Here is a 22,298-nt window from a genome sequence, read left to right as displayed (position 1 = left end):
CCACTGGCCCTCATTAAATTGTCTAGTTCTCTGCTACTTGAAAATAAGGATACATTTTGATAAAGAAATCGTCTTACTACTCACAGAAAAAAGCAGAATCACAAATAGAAATCCACATAACTCTGAGATGCCAATGCTGTTATGCCCTTCTATACATCAGGCAATGTAATTCATATTCCAGGATCTAGACTTGGTGAACTTTGGCTAAAGACTTTAAGCCCCACTAGCCAATGGTCTTCCAGAAAGACTCAAAGAGGCAACAGGTGGGCTGGACCGTTTGCCTTGATTGCTTTGTATTCAAAACTTTTTGCCTCTCACTTCTCAGAAACTTTTTTAATGGCTCCCCATCATCTTTAGGATAAAGCCCAAACTTCTTACTTAGCTTGACATGGCCCATCACGTGCTGTATACATTTCTAGCCCCTTGCCATGTTCTGTCTCACCTCTGAGCTCTGAACAAACTGTTTCCTGTACTTGTGTCCCTTTCCCTCTGTTCCTTCCATGACTAGGTTGGCAGGACTCCGCTCTGACTCTCGCAGGGAAGATAAGACTCCCCACCTCTATGCTTCTGGAATTCCATGCTTGCCTCTGTTATAGTACTGTACTGTGATGGCCATACTCTTCCGCTGGGCAGAAAACTCCTGGAGGGAGTCTAACTCTGTCTTTCTAAATTTTATATCCCTAGCCTCAGCCTCAGGCCCACAGTAAGCACTAGATGTCTGAAGGAGGGAGAGGGGTGGGCAGGTGAGCTCCAAGCTGCTAGACCCACAGCATGAAGTATAACAAAGTAGTTAAGGCAAACATCTATATTCATCTTCTAGTAAGACAGAACGTGTTTTCCCCCCGTATCGGCCCCACTATCCTTACTCAGGGTACATGTCTCCCCTCCCCTGCTACACAGATGCCTGGGACCACGGAGTGGTCTTATTGATCCATCATCTCTTTCTCATGCACAGGCCTTCCAGCTCCCCTCCCTATCTTTTCCCTCTGTCTTTCATATACATCTTCTTTAATCCCATTCTTCCTTACCCTCTCGAGTCTTGCCTAGGTACCCTAGGAGAACCTCTTCTTCACTCCATTTTACTTAAACAAAATATACTTTAAAACATGGGTGATAAGAATATGAGGAAAACTAATGAATTCCTATCATGGACAAAAAAAGCCCACATTTTGAAATGGAATTAAAGGTAGTGCCATATCCAACAACACCATCTTAAAAATGTTTAAAACTCCTCATAAAACAATAAGACAAAGAACCAAACAGAAAAACAATACAAAGACTATGAACAGGCAATTCACAAAAAACACAAAATGGTGCTCAAGCTCTCTAGAAATTAGAGAAATGCAAGCTCAAACAACATAGAAATATCATTTCACATCCAACCAGATTGGCCAAAATAAAAGTCTGCCAGTTCTAGGTACTGGTGAGGATATGGTGATGCAGGAGCTCGCATCATCTGCCGATGGACGGTACATCCATTTTGGAAAGTAATTTGGCAACATCTAGTAAAGGTAAAAACGTGCTCACACAATGAATTAGCAATTCCCTTCTTGGTATATAGCATGGTGATACACACAAGTACAATTAAGGATGTTCCCCGCGGCACTGTAACAGACAGAAATTGGAAATAACCCAAATGACTTAGTAGTGGAACAGATTTGATATATTCAAAACTGAAATACCATATAAGAGTTAGAAGTCAATAATCTAGATCCATGTGTTTCAATACCCTGTTTGGATCCCCCAAATATGATGCTGAGGAGAATAAAGCAAGTTACAGAATGAGATACACTGTATGGTACCACTTAAATAAACTAAAAACAAAAAAAACATTTTTAATATTATTTATATATAAGATAGTTATAAAACACTGGCTTCATACACACTGAATTCATGATAGTGTTTGTCTTGGGGAGGAAGGAAGAGGAATGGGATTAGGCAGGGAAACAGGGGAATTCAACCTTAACTATAATGGTTTATTTCTTCAAAACTGAAAAATAATCTAAAGTAATATGACAAAATGTTACTTTTTTTTTCATCTTGAGTAATGGGCACATAGGTGTTGGTTATGTTATCCATGCACTATTTTATATTAGTGTGTTCTTTTTTAAAACCCAAATTCTAATTCCTTCAAAGTTCCCTGCATTTGCTTATCTTTTAAAACAAATATAAAACAATTTTCAATTAGATTTTATTATCTTATATTCCAGTTAAAAAACAGCATTTTCTCCTTTGCTGTAATGAAAATCGATATTTTAGGCATGGATGGGCAACACAGGGTGGTGGATTTGCTTGAGAACTTGCCACTAATTCTGATCTACAAAAATGACCAACTAGTACACCGTGGACAGAACTTGCTTTCAAGTTGCATTCTTCCTGTTTCTTTCCTCCCCATCAGTTCCATCACCCTATAGAGAATTAAACAATGGGAAAGGTACAATCACTTTTAAACAGACTTTGGCAATATTCAAGTTCTCAGGCCAGTGTTTGAGATTTAAAAGACAACTGCAATTGATGAATCATAAAAGCAGAAGTAATATTTAAAATGCACTTCTGGTAAACAAATTTTCATACAAATCCACTTTAGTTAACTGAGACATGTCCCCAAACCCACAACCCAGCTGAAAATTTTAATATACTTCATTAACATGGTCACAAGTCTTAGAGATAAACAGTTTGCATAGATGTCTGCTTAACTTACTCAAGTACCTACTTGGAAACTACTCTACTTGTCAGCAGGCTGTCCTGGACTCAGTTCATGGCAATGGTTTTAGTGGTATACGTGGGTGGTTTAGCAACTTCCGCCCCACTGACATCAGCCAAAGTCATGTGGTTAAAACCTCTGTTTTGGAAAACAGACAATTACTGAGAACTTAAGAATCGAAGACAAATCTAATACACTTTCAAGCTCTCTGCCACAGACTATACCATGTTGTTAGGGAGATCAAAGAATTATTTGGCCTTTTATTTATTTTTCAAAAAGATTTCCTGATAGCAGTAAGCAATATACTTTCATTCTATAAAGTTCTTCAAAAAGGTCTTGGCACAGTGGTTTATGGGAACAGAGCTGACCCTTAATTAGACTCCTCTGAACTTAAAAGCAAACAGCCCAGCCTTCAACTTCTTTTCTTGCTACAAGGAGGCATCAAACAAAAGGATATGAAGGAAAACCCACATGACTGGGAGCTATCATCTATTTGTTGCTGCATTTTTTTTTAACCTCTGCCACCAGATCTTTGGTGAACTGTTATATACTATACACTCTCTTTCAGCAGAAAAATCAAACAACCCGTTAGAGAGACTGGCTTAAGAAAATCAGCATTAAGAAGGGTAAGAGGAGTGGCCATGCCAAATTGAAATTACAGCATGGCATTTTCCAGGCCTCCCTGTTAAGGGAAGGATTCACCTTGAGTTGTGTTGGGGACCTGAAGGAAGGGCTCTTCTGCCACTTCAGTCCAGTGGGCGATGTGCTGAAGAGCTCCTGCTAGAGACAGGTCTGAGCAGCAAAATCCATCTGGGGAAAATTCTCTGACCCTTCTTAAGGATAAACATTGGAGAGTTTTTTAACTTTAAGGAGAGAAAGGTGCAACTGCTTCCTATTGTGTCAACTCTAACCAAGATAACTCAAACAGAACAACAAAAAAACATTTAAATACCAACAATTTAGAAATACACGCTCCAAAATTATTTCCACAACTTCTTGTTTAAATTCTTTGGGGAGTGAGAGACACTGCCTGGTCTGGACTGACAGAGTGTAGATACAAAAGCCTTGTAAGATATTCTTGGTAGTTAGTGTAATAACCACAATGCTGATGTACAGGACAAGAGGAAAGCCACAAATGACCCAAATCATCTTAGCTGAAGTGCTCACCTAGCAGCAGTTTTCAGAACACTGGTAAACAAACAAACAAAAACCAAAATGAAACTGCTCTGTTTGGATAAGAATTGACTTTATTGCTCAGGCTCTTTCACCTTCCTTTTCCCTAAACGAACTTCTTTTCCTTAATCAGATATATGTATTTTACTATCTAAGCAATGAATTCTAAATACAAGAAAACTGCCTATCTAGAGAGCTGTCTTCCCGGATAAAATCTAAAGCTGAATCCAACTGTCACACACATTCTAAACTCTTATGTTTCCTACTTAGATTGCAGCTGGTCTACTTGTTTATTTTTTTAATCAAGAGAACCAACCTACCACAAAAGTACTCAGAAGCTGCTAACACAACAGAAAATAAATCCACAATAATCTCAATATCATTTTACATCTGTTTAAAGCAAACAAAACAGAACCACTGGCAATCTCCAAAAAACCCCAAACAGAACGAATTCCATACTCTGAAAGACTCCACACCAAGCATTCCAAAGACCAAATTATCTGTGGCAGCTGGAAAGAACAGCTGATTATTCAAGGGAAGTTTTACATAACTACAAGAAGTGAGAACTGGAAAGACGCTCTTCTCCTTTCTCCATTAAAGTCACTGAAATCCTAAAATAAGGGTAGAGTTTTGGCTGAGTTTAAAACAAACAAACCAACCACACACACAACCCTGTCAAGTTTCTCATAACTTAAATTACTCTGAAGCAGTCCCGACAAGGGGCTTCAGCCCCTGCTGCCACCATTTGTCTGTTTTCCAGGAGCGGACTTCAGGGGAGCTACAGGGAGGCTTCGCTACTGCTCCCTGCTAGTTCTAGCATCTTCTGATCCTGACCATTTCCACCTAAGGGACTCAGCTTTCACCACGACTTGACTTCAGACCGCTCCAGGTGTGTTCTACCGGGGTGAAGAGATGCTGATTTGTTTTAAAAATTCTATCCTGCTGTATCTCTTAATATTTGCATGCAAAAAGATATATTAAAGTGAATAAAGACATTTGAGAGACAGGCGAAGATCAACATCAGCCATCGTCACACAAAACCATGATGAACCGTGCGGCTGATCTCTCTAAACCACGAGTCAAAACTGACTGAGCAGCCACTTGGGGTCTGAGGCTCCAGGGTCAGCAAACAGGGTTAATGTTAAACCAAAAAAGGGAGGCTAAGAGCACAAGGGTTTCCCGGGAGTTAAATGAACTGGAGGGATGCTATGTTTCCTGAGACCCCTGGGAAGATCCTGGACATGAGAGGGGATGGAGGGAGGGGGGAAAAGAGATTCTGAGTCCCCAAATTACTCATATTTTCCACTTCCTGCCAAGGTTACAGATGGTGCTTCACACACACAAACATGCACTGCAGACACTGTTCTTCAGGAAGCTGGAGAGAACCAGCCCATTACTTTTGTTCCTTTGGGAAGATGACTACATGTTGTTCCTTTGCTTTCAAGCCTTGATTTTTTTTCCCCTTTTTTTATGTGGCAGGCAGCAACCTGTCAACAAACAGACCTTAATGCCACCACTAAATGTCGAGCTTATTTCAACATTACCTCTGGAGCGGACTGCAAAGGTACAGTTGAGATAGGTAGCCCCTAAGATTCTGAGGTGGGGTGGTATTTAAACTAAAAATGTATTTTTGCACCTTAGGTGCATAGTAGAGTAATAATCAGGCCCTATCAAACAGTTCCTTTTTGCTGTCTGATTCTGTTTATTTATTTATTTTAAATTTTATTAAAAATAATTTTTTTGGCCACACCACATGGCATGTGGGATCTTAGTTCCCCAACCAGGGATTGAACCCATGTCCCCTGCACTGGAAGCACAGAGTCTTAACCACTGGACCTTCAGGGAAGTCCCTTGATTCTTTCAGTTTAAACTGAAAAACATTAACTTTTCTTCCTTGTTTTGCTAAGCGGGTAGAACTAAGATAATTTGTGACATTTTCAGTTTGACCAAGTGATTTCCATAAATCAAAGAACCACTGGCAGAGGACATGATGACTATACTTCCTCCCCCAGACTGATTCTCCAAACAGAAAAGACTCTTGTGATGACACACTGGACTCAGTGAAATAATCTGCTTCCAAAAGAAATAGACACCTGAGGTGACTTAACATTAAAAATTACGAATTAAACCAAAAAACCCCCATCCTACTTATTATAAACACTGTTAGCATAAAACTAGTAGTCGACCTATTCTACTGATTTTCTACTTTTAAAACGTCTTACATAAAATATTGTTATATTGTGTGCTATCAAATACATAAAATACTTAGTACAGATATTTGAACTATAATTTTAACATTTGCGTTTGAAGTCAATAAAAGAGAAAATGAACTTGTTTTGATGGATCCAAAAATGAGAAATCAGGTGCATATTATACTTGGAATTCACATAACTACCTCAGCATCTAATTTATGTCTGTATTTAGTTTTGCATACATAACATAGAGAATATCTTCATTTTCACAGATAAGCTGGTACAAACATTAGCAGTTAAAAAAAATGGCTTGCCTTGCAATTATATTACGTTCTTCAATTAATTCGAGATGGAAGGAAAAATCCAAACAAGTAGGTAGACTGACAGCTACAGTTAATATGCTGATGTTAAAATTTGGTTACACTTTTGAGCATGTATATTTTTAAGTACGTTTTAAATTAGTTTAAATCCAAAAATCTGGAACTTCCAAAACACCAGTTCCACAAAAAACATTCTGAAAACCACTGTCCTATCTACCAAACTATTTAATTACTACACAGATGTGTGGCTGAGAAGTTTAGTCTACAAGTCTCAAAACTTTTTTTTTTTTAATTAATTTATTTTATTTTTTGCTGGATTGGGTCTTTGTTGCTGCGTGCAGGCTTTCCTCTAGTTGCGGCAAGCAGGGGCTACTCTTCGTTGCAGTGTGTGGGCTTCTCATTGTGATGCCTTCTCTTGTTGCGGAGCACAGGGCTCTAGGCGCGCGGGCTCACTAGTTGTGGCGCATGGGCTTAGTTGCTCCGCGGCATGTGGGATCTTCCTGGACCAGGGCTTGAACCCGTGTCCCCTGAAATGGCAGGCGGATTCTTAACCACTGCGCCACCAGGGAAGCCCTCAAACCTCTTTTTTTCTTTTTTTTTTTTTGCGGTACGTGGGCCTCTCACTGCTGTGGCCTCTCCCGTTGTGGAGCACAGGCTCCAGATGCGCAGGCTCAGCGGCCATGGCTCACGGGGCCAGCCGCTCCGCGGCATGTGGGATCTTCCTGGACTGGGGCACGAACCTGTGTCCCCTGCATCGGCAGGCGGACTCTCAACCACTGCGCCACCAGGGAAGCCCCCTCAAACCTCTTAAGTCTGTTTTTTCCTCATCAGTACCAGACCCCACACAAGTGATTCTCCATGGGTTGCTCTGGTATCCTTGGGCCATAGAAGTTTCCAAAAGGTACCCCAGGTGTCCTCTCCAGGGGGAGTTCTGCCACAAGCTATACTGACAGCATAAAGCGGTTCAACAGTCTGAGGTGCCCTAGCTGTATTTCATCATGAAGTGAGTCCAATAAAAGAGAATTTCTATTTATGTTTCACAGGGAAAGGTATGAAAAAAACAAAACTGGGTTTAGGATGCCTGGTTAAAAGAGGTGTGTTCTCCTACATCATAGTGGGTATTTTTGCTACCTGACAAATCAATCATATGTCAGTTGCAGGTTCAGTAGTCACTGTAGTCTAACACAGACTAACGATACAGTCAAGGAGAGTATAATTCAACTCTTTTAACCTGGAAACAATGTATACTCAAAAATCAATGACAATGATAAGATGTTTCATACACTGACATACATTAGACTTTTTCCAGCCTGCATTTAAATTGAAAAGTTACCTGGAGCTAGTCATGGAAAGAGTCATCCACTCACTATAATCACAAACCTATGGTCCTCTATAGCACAAAGAAAAGGATTCTTTGGGTCCTCAAACAAGATTTTCTCTCTCTTTTGTCCCTAAACCTTCTGATAATATTTCACTTCACAACTCAGAACTGAGAGTTGGTGGAATCAACGATACTGCTTCTTATTCATGCTGGTGCTATACAGAGCAATTTCCGCAGGTCTTCTGTCAGGCTGACTGCTTTCCAGAGATCATTTTGCTCTTTGTCATTAAGTTCTTCATACAACATCAACATATTTTGCTCTTTCATCAGAGACCAGCTGACAACCAGAAAAACCTCTGAAACTACCAATGATCTGATGTTTACATTTTTTTTTTTACTCAGAGGAACAATATTTAAGTACAGTCTTAAAAAATTCAAACACAAAAGTATAAAATAAAAACTTAGTCCCCTTCAATCTCTCCTCTCCTAACCTCTTTTACAAATTGTTAACAGTTTGGTGTATATCCTTTTAGATATTCTTATACATCTACATAAACAATTACTGTTTACTTATCTGCTTTCTATAAATTGGGATCATACATACAGTTCTATTTATTGCCTCTCAAGTTATCAAAATGTCTTGGAAATCTGTCTGTACTTGCAGAGCTATCCCAGTGGCTGGCAAACCGTGGCCTGGGGGCCGAAGTCAGCCCACATCTGTTTTGTAAATACAGACTTATTGGAACATAGTCACATTTATGTCTTGTCTATGGCTGCTTTTGTGCTGCAAGAGCTGGGTAGGGTAGTCACCACAGACACCTAATAGTCTGCAGAGCCTAATGTACTTACTATCAGTTCCTTCACAGAAAAAGCTTGCCGACCTTTGATCTATTCTATTTTTACTATTGGCCTAATATTCCACCTGATGAATAAATTATATTTTACTGTTGGACATTTAGTTCCTTTAAAATTTTCCACAATATGAATAATGCTGCAACGAGTAAGTACCAAGGATTATACCTTGAGAACTCTTCTTTATTTATTTTTTGGCTGCATTGGGTCTTTGCTGCGTGCGGGGCTTTCTCTAGTTGCGGCGAACGGGCTACTCTTCATTGTGGTGCGCGGGCTTCTCACTGCGGTGGCTTCTCTTGTTGCAGAGCATGGGCCCTAGGCACGCGGGCTTCAGTAGTTGTTGCTCACGGGCTCTAGAGCACAGGCTCAGTAGTCGTGGCACACGGGCTCAGTTGCTCTGTGGCATGTGGGATCTTCCCAGACCAGGGCTTGAACCCGTGTCCCCTGCATTGGCAGGCAGATTCTTAACCACTGCACCACCAGGGAAGTCCCGAGAACTCTTCTTATAAGCGACTGTGTAATAAGCAACTTGAGAAAGGTGCCTCTAATTACATATTCCAACCACTAAGAAGAAAGGATCATCATGTGATGTGATAGAGGTGCTAAATACGGCTACAATGGCAATCAGATTACAATATATAAATGCATCAAATTAATGCTCTGCATTCTTTAAGTTTACACAATGTTACATGTCAAATATATTCAGTTTTAAGAAAAAGAGCAAGAGAAAGGTGCCTGGCACATTCGGCTGCTCAATGAATATTTGTTGATGAACTGCTTTTGAATGAACCACAGTGCCTTGCAGAGTTCAGGTAACTGAAGATAAGAAACTCAAATGCATACTTACTGGTAGTTAAATGTAAAAAATAAATCCAGTCTGAAGTCATCAAGATCTTCTAGAATATTCACCCAGCTCTCCCCCTACTGAAGCAGAGGACAGAGTGGAAGCCATTTTCTCTTTTATATATATATATATATAATAAATATAAATCAGAACAATCCACTGAGGACACAGAACACTGAAGTATGTGAAAATCTCCATGAAGATTCTTCAAGAACTACTTTCATTCTTGAAGTTTTATTCAGTTATTTTTCAAACCCACCCCTTGGTTGTGTAGTACTCTGAGCAGTAGAGAGCATCCCCCTCAACTGGGGAGAGGATGTGTGGTCTCAGGGCACATAGTGGGAGCTGGGACTGAGACCCCTAAATAAAGCCAACAGCTTTAAACTAAAGACTGTAACAGCCATGCTGAAGGGCCTGGAGAAAGTCCACCTACTGGCCCTGCAGAAGCAGCAAGGAAACCTGCCCTCCCCAGGACCCTGAGTGAGAATTCTGTATCACATATGAATCCAGGGTCCAAATTTACACCATCCATATCTCCTGGAACCCTGAGTTAAGAAATCTTCTCTAGAGGTTTAATGGAATCCCAATCTAGGAATGATGAAACCCTGAGGGATCCAGCTGAAACAAATGCAGAACTGCTGCATCACAGGGTCATTGTGACAAAACAGGGAATCTAGAGGTTCCCACGGGAGGGAAAAATGACTTATAAAGCTGAAGCTGAACTTACAAAACAAAAAAACAAAAAAACCCAGATACCATGTAAGGAAGCAAACGGCTATGAAGAAGCATTAGCAAATGCACAGGCAAGAGAAGATGTTGAGAGTTATTAAAAGTCCCTAATGGAAAGAACAGAATCTATACTGCTCGGGGATTTTCTTTTCTGCACGCTCAGTTATGCATTAGTTTTCTAAAAAATATATTTTATTGAAAATACATATTTAAAAATTACGTTTTATCGCAGAAAGCAGGTGTTCAGTGTGCTGTACTGATGAAGTTCCTTGAATATTAATTTCATGCTGCCAGTCAAGAAATATGACCTTCCCCTATTCTTCTCTAAGACCAGTACTCCCAAAATGGAGATCAGACACTTGGCAGGAGGGATGCACAAAATGATTCTTTGAAATAGAGGAGGAAATTTTTACAGCTCTCACTTATATTGACTTAAAAGAGAAATGGAGTTAATATATAGAGTGATAAATGGGTGGCTCACTCAGCCTTAATGTTAGGCAGCTTCCTGTTATGTCTGATCCTAGAGGATTCTGGAAGGAAGAAGAGGCCCTCGGAAGGTAGGTCAGGGATGTGTAACAGCTTCCTCATTCGTTTACTTTCAGCATCTTGTGATGAATGGAAATTTACAGGTGCTCAATAAAGTAAACTTATAAATTATATTTAGTTTCAACTAAAATAAAATGAAAAAGAGACAAATTCCTGCAAAGAAACTGTGCATCTAGGACAATATTAAGAAGACTAATAACTAACCAGCAAACAAGAAAATGGCAAACCTGACTTCTCATTCCTAGAATGAGCTCCTTGTAATTATAGTATAGGACATGTACGTAATTTTTTACACACACATTACACACACACACATACCCCGTGTGAGTAGACTAAGTATGTTTTAATGATAGATAAACATACTAAAAAGTGCTTGGTGACTACTGCCCTAGACAACCAAGTTATTCTAGTATTGAGAAGCTGTCTGTGTCCAGTGGCTAAGAAACTAAACTGGTGACTGGTGTCCTAAGAATGAGTCCTATTAGAACCTGGGCTCCAGAGTAACATGCTGGGGGGATATTGAACAGTGACAGTCTCGAGGTCACATAAAATGTATTACTATGCTGGAGTCGTTATCATCGTCCCAGTAAGTCACACATGAAGGAGGACATAAATGTGTGTGATATCTGCACACGAGGATGAAAAAAGAGATGAGAGCCCCCCGGAAGTTTTCTTTAAAAAAAAAAAATAGGACAGTAAAACAAATATGGCTGTAGACAATACTGGGGTATAATATATCCATAAGAGGCATTTTACAAGCACGTGAGTGTTAACGCCACGTCACAACGTTAAGTGTTAACGTTAACGTCGTTTAAAAAGTCACAACAGCTGCAGCGTGGATAAGATAGGCTGTGTGCCAGTTGTCACTCCACTCTTTCTCTAAATATCAAGGAAGCAAGTGAGTGGAAATTATTATTGCAGTAACTTAGACTCTGCTCAAATAAAGTTTTAAACATTTCAAATTTCAGTAAGTCAACTATTTTTAGTAACAGATCACTTGGGATACTTCACATAAGTGACTGAAATCAAGACAATGTCATGACATCATGGTCTGAGAAGTGCTTCTTGGAGTCTGAGTTAGTCACTATTTGGTCTGAATTGGTTACAGGTATGACAAGATCCGAATCACCTCAGCCTCTGGAAGAGTGGACCTTTACACTGGCCACTTCTGAGCACAAGCAGCCTCCTTGATTTTCCTTGGTGTGCACTATGAATATTATTACTTTCTATCTGTGTGCAACCACAAAATTCTGAGATGTAGTGCCTCAGAGCAAGGATCTGCAAATTAACAGCCTGTGGGCCAAATCTGGCCTGTAACCTATTTTTGTATGGCCCATGAACTACAAAGGGTTTTTACATTTTTAAATGGTTGAAAAAATAGAAAAGACTAATATTCCATGACACATGAAAATTACATGAAATTCAAATTTCACTGCCCATAAATGAAGTTTTACTGGAACACAGCCATGCTCATTGGCTTATGTATTATCTATGGCTGCTTTTGCACTACAGCAGCGGAGTTCAGTAGTGTGGCAGAGACTGTATTGCCCATGAAGTCTAAGAAGTCTGCTATCTAGACAGAAAAAGTTAGCCATCCTCTGTCTCAGAGCATATCGTCAAAACCAGGAACCATGTTCAGTTAACAGACTTGGCTTTAAGGTGGTAGTAAGCAGGTCAGCAAGAGGTCAATACAGAACGTCTCTGCACGCGAAGGTACTCTCCCTCTCCCTTGGCAGTTTCTGTGACTTGACGCTGGTCAATGGCTGAAGCATACACCAAAGTACTAGAGTAAAATATGAGCATATACGACCTGACAAGGGACTGCTGGGTAGCTTGAGGGTTTGAGGTTATGAGACTGTTTTCATGCTGACATGGACTTCTGGAATAAGGTAGTGGCTTAGGGACAAAAGGACAGGATATTTAAAATTGGGCTGTCTGAAAAAATTATAGGCTGTATGTTATATATCTAGAATTAATTTCTTCAATGCTATTTAAAGAGAGATAGAAAAAGGGCTACTTCTCCACATAAACGAGGAACAGATTAGGGGTGGGAAGGACAGGAAACTAGAAATGAGTTTTTCTGAGCCAAGAGCGTTCCGTCACACAGGAAGAAGCATGTCTCTTACTTGCACAAGTATAGGCGTCTTTGTTGGTGAAAGGCTTCGTGCACTGGCTACAGCTGATGGGACCCACAATAGGGATGGAACTGAAAGTGTGCCCGTTCAGAGTCTTCTTGTCCTTCTCCTTCTCTTTGGCATCTTTCTCCTTCTCCTTAATTTTATCTTTCTCCTTTTCCTTTTCCTGCCAAAGAAAACAATCGACAGTTAACTGAAGGCCTTCAGTTAACACTAGAAGGCCTTCCCTTCTGGAAGGGTACCCAGCTGGCATGTGGTCAACAGTGGCTGGTGAATGTTTTGGATGAAAATTCGGAACACTGTCCTGGACAAAATTTTTTTTTATTAACCTGTGGGCATTTGAGCTACATTAGAAAAACCTTAAGAGGATTGGGAAGGCTAAACAGTTCTGTCAGTGGCTTATTCACTGGTTATTTATGCCAACAGACACATTCATTGCCCAATGACCAGCACCAGAGAGAAAGAGGCTTCTGGTGCTGGAGGAGGAGTCTGCAGTGGCCGTGAATCCTCCTCAGTGAGCCACAGCTCGGCCCATGGGGGAAGCTGGCAATGAGCTCAGGGCCAGCTGCAAGCAGGAAGCAGAAGAAAGGATGGTGACAGTTCTGGGATCAGCCTGAGGGAGAGGAAAGATGATTGGGCAGCATCAAAAATGACTCAAGGGTCCCCTCTGACTGCCTCCCAGCCATCACATATCCCCACGTGAGGGCACATCTCTGATGTTTCCTCCCTTACTCTAGCCAGAAATATTAACTATCCCCCCACATATACATTTTCTATTCTTACTAATTAGAATTTCAAGGTTCACAGATATTAACTTTGGCCCAATTTTCAAATTGGGGGAGGAGGGATTTGAACCCTAAAAATTTAAAGAAATACTAATGAGTGCTAGATCCTTAATAAAATACCCAAAGCAGCCAGGGACATTTCAGGTACACACTACTGTCAAGAGACGAGGGCTGTGGGGTCTAACTATATGCTCTCCACAAGAGGTCCTTCACAAACACGGTTAGGCACACGCTCGGCTGGTTAACCAATACCAAATGAATAATTCTCTTTCAAACTAACTGGACCATGAACTACAATTCACAGAGGTAGGTAGAATGCATTTATTAGCTGTCATCACCACTAGCCCTGGGGTACCCATTTTCCAGGGCATACACTACTACTATTGTAATCTAAAAAAATTCCTGGAAAATAGGTACCCCAGAGTCAGTGATCCTGACAACTACCAAATGCCTTACATTTTAAATCAATGCCTTCTACATACATTATTTCATCTGATTCAATAATTCTGAGGTGAGTAGGGTGGGCATTATGCTTCCCATGTTCTAACTGAAAAGAGCAAGATAATAAATAGCAGCTAAAAGTTTGAACAGTTACTGTGTGCCAAGCACTGTAGTATACAATTGACATGAATTTTCTCATACATTGGGTACAACCCAATGAACTAAGTACCAGCTATGATCTCCATTTCACATTTGAGGAGACTGAGGCTTAGAGATGTCTCATACTGTACTGGAGGTCGCACACCAGTAACTGCCCAAGCTGGAATTAAGTTCCAGATCTGCCAACTCTAAAGCTCAGCTCTCATTCACTACGCTCTACTGCAAAGGGCTGGAGAGGTCTGTTGACTCACAGAAGGTCACACAGCAAATGATCTGCAGTTAAAATCAGAACCCAGGTCTTCTGACTTCCTATTCAGAACCCATCTGCTATACTGAAATGGTGAATATTTGCTAAGTCTATGATTCATGTAAACTCCTTTGTTAACAGAATGAATATCATAAAACTCTAAGAGCCAAATTGCTACACTTCAGAACCATAAAAAATAATGGAGAGGAAGGGAGAAAAACAAACTACTTCACTTTACAAAACAGGAAACTGCTCTGAGTGAAAATTCGTAACTGCTAAAGTATGCAAAACTAATGAAAATAATAAAAATTGAGTTTTTCTAATAATTTCTTTCTTCTAACTAAATTTTGCTAAAGGCTTCTTCATACATTAAATGTTAAACTGAAAAGCACCTGACATTTTGCTCAAGAAAGCTTAAAAAAAAGCATGCTGTAAGAGTTAAGAAAATCTTCTATGGGGACTTCCCTGGTGGCGCAGTGGTTAAGAATCCACCTGCCAATACAGAGGACGCGGGTTTGAGCCTTGGTCCGGGAAGATCCCACATGCCATGGAGCAACAAAGCCCATGCACCACAACTACTGAGCCTGCGCTCTAGAGCCCATGAGCCACAACTACTGAGCCCACGTGCTGCAACTACTGAAGCCCACGCACCTAGAGCCCGTGCTCCGCAACAAGAGAAGCCACTGCAATGAGAAGCCCGCGCACCGCAATGAATAGTCCCCGTTTGCCGCAACTAGAGAAAGCCCGCGTGCAGCAACAAAGACCCAACGCAGCCAAAAAATAAATAAATTTAAAGAAAAAAAACCTCATTTCTACCCTTAAAAAAAAAAAAGAAAAACAAAATCTTCTATGGCAACTCTCTCAAGCCTTGCAATGCTCTTCGAATCTGAATAGATAATAAATTATTTCCTCATCCTTTGCAACAATCCAAACTAGCTCCTCCAGGGATAAAAACAACACAAAACAATAAACTCCACTGTCTCTTTCTGTATTTATTAGGTTAGTGCTTTAAAGAAGTCAGGCGCTTACCTCCCCATGTTTTAGTCCTATGAATCTCACTGTTATAAGGGGTGCTTCATGAAACCGACCCCATTTTACCGACATGATTCGATCCCCATGCCAGGAAATGTGTTCTCACGGAAGGAGGGGCTCATGCCGGCGGGGCACAGCCCAGCAGCTTCGAGCTGCCATCAGAGCAACCATTAGAGAAACGGTAAGAGGAAGCCACGGACTGGTTGAGAAAGGGAAGGAGGGAGGGCTGAGGCTGTTTGTTTCCTTAAGACAAGCTTAACTATTTGCACGCTGCCAGTACAGCCAACCACCCTAGTTACAAAGAACACCGGACACGAACGAGAACAAATTCCCCCTAACACAGTGTGTGTGGACAGTACTTAAGTTGCAAGATCGGAACTCTGGCAAGATTGAGGCCGATTTTTTAACACCAGAAGTTAAAGAACACATCTATTTAATTAGATGTGCTCATTTTATAAAAAGCAATACATTTACAAAGAAAACTTTTTTTAGTGAAGTCGTGCCTGTGGGTAAGGCGGTGATTGGTAGTTTCCTGAAGTCTGACTTTTCCTTAACACCTGCCAAAATGCTTTTTAAACCTGTGTGCTGGGGAAATAGAAACTAACAATATTTAAAGAGAAAACTGCAGGTAACAACTATACTAGGATACTATGAGGGAAAGTGATATTTTCGTTTTTCTAAACCTACCACTTGAGACAAGTAATTATAATAAAAAAAAATCAGAGAACTTTCTGGAAAACTGTGGAGCATGCTGTGATTAAGCAACTGTCACACTGCAGGTCTTTAATCAAAGAAGGAACGAGAGAGAGAATGGTATCTAATGCTGATTTAAGCCTTTGCAAACACAACTCTACCCTAGTCGGCACCTTTGAAAGGCGGAGGGGTTTAGTTCTTTTTTAGACACACCACAGGAACTGGGAGTTGAAGCTGAATGTCTTGTTACAAAGTCATGGAGTACATTAACAGCTGTGCAGGAGTCTGATCCTTACATCCGAAAATGCCTGCTTCAAGTCAGATTAAGAATTTGTCTCAAACATCCTTAACTGTCTCCCTGTTGTTTGCAAAGAGGAAAGCTTAGAAAAAAGAAAATCAGTGTGACAGGATGGTTTAAAGAGGGTCACCCCACTCCCTCTGTGAATGCGGACATTATGCATATTAGTGTTTAAATACTCTGCAGCAAGTAAACTTACTTAGCAGGAAACAGTACTACCTCTTAAAGATACTAAAAGACAAAAGCAGAAACTGCCAGTCTTCCTGTTATACTTCCTGTTTAGGTTCTCCCTCTTTCAAAAAAAGATTCAAATATTTACCTAATAACTCATGCCAGTTAATGAGAATTCTTAAAAGGACATATAAAGGATGAGTACTCAATTTCCCCCAAATTTCTCATATACTGGCTACAGGTATGAGAATATATGTATAATATATATAGTGTATACTATGTTATACATAGTGTATTATATATACTATAGAGTGCTTATACTAATTAACATAAAAACCAGTGCTAACATTTATAGTAGCATCTTCAATTTTTTAAGCATTATGGAGAACTAACATTATTCAACAGTTAAGGAAAAGAGTAGAGCTAGCATCATCACACCAAGGAATTATTCACTTATTTTTGTGTTATCCTTTAGAGAATAAAATACTTCTGAATGGTAAAGCTCTCCTGTGGGTACAATGGCAAATAAAGAGAAGGTATTTAATTTTAACATAACATATATTACTTCACCATTTCCCCTATTTCTTACTATCTTTGGTACATTGACAAAAGCTGAGCTGTCCTATGGGGGGATAAAACAACCTTATTTAAAGTGAGCTAGTAACAATGATCAAAGGTGACTCTTAAGCTTCTTAATATATTTGGCTACTGGGGCACCTAAACCCCTGATAATGTGAAAAGAATTGCAATCCAGGGTTACAGATTTGTAACTTTTTGTGAATTTCCATCACTAGAGATAGCACAAGCCCCCAGAGATCAAACCTTGAAGCCAAGAGCCTGAAAGAGGAAGCAGCCTCATTGCAAAAGAGTGCTGTCACTTTGACAAAGGAGAAGATGGGAGGTGACAGGTCAACTGATGCCATCTTGCCACTGACGACAGGCTGCACTTGTACACAAATTGCCTTCTTTTCTCCTGCCCCTTCTCTTCATCCCCCTACTAGCAAACTCCAGTCCTTTGAGGTTATGAAAAAAGTTAAAGGAAAAAGATACTGTGCAGTAACAGTTCACTCTTGTTGAAGAGTGAACATGAAATGAAGAGTTCTACTTGCTAGAAGTCAGATCACAAGATATGATCTAGTCTGTTACCTGAAGCATACTTCTCTGAGCTTCAGTCTGTAAAATAAGGAGGCTGGTGCGAGACTTTTTTAAAGATCAGGTCCCAGTTTCTAAATTCAGTCTTACATCATTTCATTCTTGTCTGTTTGTATTACCTCGTCAATGCGATCAGTGGTGTATTCACTGCTCTGCCCTTAAGTCAGTGGTACTAGGGGGTGGATGGAAAGGGGGATCTCCACTTTATACTGGTCTTCCAATTAAAAAGTTTGTTTGAAGAAAAGAGTCCACATTTTAAAAACAAGATAAAAAACAACAGAAACATCTGAAATCATCCAAACAGATCATAAAAATTTTCAAGGTAAAGACTATGTGGCTTTGGTTCTTCTGGGTGCTTGTTAGTACCTAGCAGAATGCTGATTACAGAAGCCACTCAATAATATTTGGCCAAATTATACTGAACTTTCAAGGAGATTTTCTTTTGTTGATGCCAACCAGTGTCCAAGCGAGCAGTGATAAGTAAGATAGATATGGTTCTATTTTAAGCCTTGCTGCCATATGTAGGATAATGATAAGCATTCTGCCCTCTTTAACCTTAATTTTTTTGAATTATAAAACAAGGCTGGGTTTCCCTGGTGGCGCAGTGGTTGAGAGTCCGCCTGCTGATGCAGGGGACGCAGGTTCGTGCCCCGGTCCGGGAAGATCCCCCATGCCGCGGAGCGGCTGGGCCCATGAGCCATGGCCGCTGAGCCTGCACGTCCGGAGCCTGTGCTCCGCAGTGGGAGAGGCCACAACAGTGAGAGGCCCACGTACCACAAAAAAAAAAAAAAACAAAAAAACCCAAAAAACCCCAAAAAAAACAAGGCTAAGCATAAAGTTCACGCTTAAATATGTGACTATTCTAGAAACGATTTGCAAGACTCTTTTTTCCCCTAGAAAATTATGAATTTATTATTCCAAAATTAAGTATCATTTCTACATTTTACACTATTTATTCGTAAAATAATAGTTCACGATTTGCTAGACTCTTTGCATCTTTTCCAGTTTGCCCATTTTCTGTCCATTCTTCATTTGGGCAGGAGAAATGAAGAGAAAACACAATTCTGGTGGCAGGTTTTGTGGAAAAATTTATCTGAGTGATGACCAAATCTAGTATCTGCTAAAAGAAAGAGATCTTATTTACAAAACTCAGTAAAGTACATTGGCTCTATTTCTACCAGCCCACTTACCTAAGAAGCTTGTCTGCGTTTGTGCTGGCGGCGGGGGTGTGGGTGGCGTGGTGCGTGCACTTTTACAACGATACCCTTGGCGTCCAGTGCTTGTTTATTCCCATACTTCTAAGTACGTACGTACCTGTGTATATGTGTCTAACACACACACACATATATAGTGATTCCTGTGCAAGAATTCCGTAACTGATTTCCCTTTTTTTTTTTCTTCTTACTTTGCTGGAGTTTGGGTGGGTGAATAGAGTGTAGGGGAGTGCGAGGCAGAAAGTTTTTCCCCACTAATTTGAAATGGAATCTTTTGGTTTAGCACCAGGAATTGGTATAAGAAAGTTAATGCCTTTTATTACCCCTTTCTTTCTAAAAATACATGAAAAAAATATTAGAAGAATAGTTATCTCTACGTGGAATTATTACAGGTAATTTTTATTTCCTTATTTTTCCCAGATAAGGTACCTTACTCCTAGAAAAGGGAGATAATATCTACCATACACGGTTGCAGAAAGGATTAAATGAGATTCTATATGGAAAGTTCTCAGCCTATAGTAAAAACTCAATTGGTGGTATCACCTCTTATTGTTATTTTCCTTGCTGTTAGTCTTCTTCAAATATTAGGCTATTTGAGCCAGCATCTCTGAACTTATTTCCACCTGTCCCCATCATTTAATTAGTTTCCTGGTGTGTGCAGGTTGTGCCTGGAGCCTACTGAGGGCCTGCTGAGGTGGCCACACAGAAGCGCCCACGAGAGTACTTACCCTGCTCTTCTTACTGCTGGACATTTTATTCTTGATGTAGCTGAACGTACGACTGACTTTTGTTCCACTCTTCCCTTCAAAGTCTTTCTTGGAGGGGCTTTGTGGCAGGAAATTAAAGTTCTCTTCTGTTATACTAAAGAGAAAAAATAAGAGTTTTTAAAAAGATTACAGAAGTTGAGTTTTAAAAATTACAACGCTCTACATATAATTCTTTGTAACCATCGTCATGTATTAATTTTAGCTACAAGTCACAGCCAACTTATATACTCACATGAAAATGGGAAAAGGAATAAGAGGTGGACAGAGGCTGCTGAATGGTTTTATATAATAATATCTATCTGAGAACAGAGCACGCCAGAATGCCCATGTTCTAATGTCAAAGCTTGGCTAAGTTTTCTTATATCACTTATTAGTGTTTTACTAATGGGCTTTTGTGATCTGATGATAGAGTCTAAAGATCAATTATTCATTAATTATTTTATCTGAAATTTTAAAATCTAAGCACCCATTTATAAACTTCTTTGCATTAAATACGTGTTTGAAAAGAAACCCATATATGTGATGCAAACCAAGGAATTTTTATGACTGAATGGATATCCAAGTTCCCTAACAGCAGAGATCACACCTCTTTTTCAGTCCTCTGGCACACTGGACAATCAATATATGAATTCAGCTATGCACAATTTTAGGCAGGCAAAACGGTAGGCAAAACTGACACCTAGTGTAGAAAGATCCATTCTAGGAGTTTCACAGAGATCCAGATGCACTGACCTACTTGTTTAGGACACCTGTATTCTAAGTTCATCCATGATGGGCATGTCTGGACCCTAGGAAATTCACAAAGGTTGATTTCCTCAAAGAATGTTGGGCCCTTGTACACATAATAATTTGTATACATATACAATTATGTACAGTTGTATACATAATCTATTATATAGAAATATTCAAACTACTTTTCCTAGGTGTTCTCGAACAGTTATATTAGAAGTTTTCCATAGAAAGTAGTGTTTGCCTCAAGGGCCTCTGTGAGAGGGCAGACAGGCAGAACCACAAGGGTCCTAGTCAGTAGCTAAAGTCTATTTATATATAAAATATTGTTTACAATATAAAGCAGTCTGTTACTAAGATAAAGGGGAAATGGTGTGAAAATCACCACTCTAGAAAGAACGAAGAATAGGTAAACTATGACAGAAGTGCAAAGAAGAGCACTCATATTGAGAGAGTTCTGGATCACTGAGTCACAGCTGACGCCTTTGTGAAAAGGAAGGCGACTTAAAAAACACTGTGGGGTAACAGTCAGAACCCCATTTATGCTTAAATTAGAATATTTAATCTCAAAAGCTTGAAAAGAGGAATACAAAAATAAACAATGAGTCAAAATAGCAATCTTTTGCCTGCTGTCAAGTAAAGAACCAATTCACTTATTTGGACAGAGGTGTGTACCATATCAATGTATACAAAAGAAAATAGCTTTAAAGCTTAAAATGGCTAAGAAGGCAGCAATACTGCATTAACACAAACACACACACACAAATTATGAAACAAAATGTTCTTAAGACTTAGGAATTATAAATTCCCATAAGCAAAGAGTACAAAGTTCATAAAGGTAAATATAAGTGTATCCTTATGTGAATAAATGCAAACAATAATCTTTATTATTCAGATAGTGTAAAGAATAAAGGTGGAAAACTATTCAAGACATTAATTAAAAAGGATATAGCTTTCATTAAAAAAACATTTCTGACCATTATTCCAAATTTATCAGTCAAGGAAGTAAGATTCCAATGAGCTCAATTAACTTAGTTTGCCTAAATACCGTAAGACATTTTGGATTTCCTTTATTTCATCTTGGGAAAAGGAGTAACAAAATAAATACATAGTACCTCTCAGTCAGATTAGCATTGGTGCTGTGGAAGGGCCGTGAATCTAGAAAACAAGAACGGTAGAATAAAAGTTAGAACAAAAGGATTTTACCTGGATAACAGATAAAATGTTTAACGTTTTTACGACTGACACAGATAAAGCAAAAATAGCCTTTGAAAGCCAGTGTGGGATGCCTTCTCCTCATGAGGGTTTGGAAGAGGGAAAATTAAAAATGAAACCCTCAAATCAGAACTGGAAAATTGGCAGCAGTGGGGAGTGAATTTCCCATGTGGAAAAAAATTTTAATCCAGGATTCAAGTAACCAAACAAACCCCAAATCAACTTAAAAAAAAAAAAAAAAAAGCTCAAATGCACGTTTAATTCCTGTTCTCTTGAAGGTACAGAGTCCATAGGCCATCTTTCTGAGATGATGTCAGGGGAGAAATATACAAAAGGAAATTAAATGTCATCCTGTATGCTGTTAATTTTGCTGTCATGTATTTCTATGCTAAAAATCTAGCTAATATAGGTCTGATATTTTCTTAAGCATTCCTAGAAATGGATTAGTGAACAGGAAAGAGCATCAGAGCTAGCCTATAAGGTCTAGGCCCTGCCACTAATTTGGGGTGAGATCTCTGGATTTCATTTCTTCATCTATGAAATAAAGAAGATAAAACAGATGCTAAGGTTCTTTCCAGG

The 22,298-nt window shown here is 39.6% G+C and overlaps 1 protein-coding gene across 10 annotated transcripts in view; it reads right to left on the bottom strand.

Moving 5' to 3' along the window:
- AKAP13 (A-kinase anchoring protein 13) overlaps window positions 1-22,298 on the bottom strand; it is a 342,871-nt gene that overhangs the window by 37,616 nt on the left and 282,957 nt on the right. For all 10 annotated transcript variants that reach the window (XM_067695979.1, XM_067695923.1, XM_067695933.1 and 7 more), the window contains 3 exons: window positions 21,620-21,662; window positions 19,737-19,869; window positions 12,808-12,982 (listed from right to left, as the gene is read on the bottom strand). In XM_067695979.1, the coding sequence (XP_067552080.1) occupies window positions 12,808-12,982; window positions 19,737-19,869; window positions 21,620-21,662 (351 nt within the window). The remainder of the gene's footprint in view (window positions 1-12,807; window positions 12,983-19,736; window positions 19,870-21,619; window positions 21,663-22,298) is intronic.

This window comes from Pseudorca crassidens, chromosome 1 (genome assembly GCF_039906515.1).
Source record: "Pseudorca crassidens isolate mPseCra1 chromosome 1, mPseCra1.hap1, whole genome shotgun sequence".
NCBI lineage: Eukaryota > Metazoa > Chordata > Mammalia > Artiodactyla > Delphinidae > Pseudorca > Pseudorca crassidens.
This window is presented reverse-complemented; position numbering and strand designations above follow the sequence as displayed.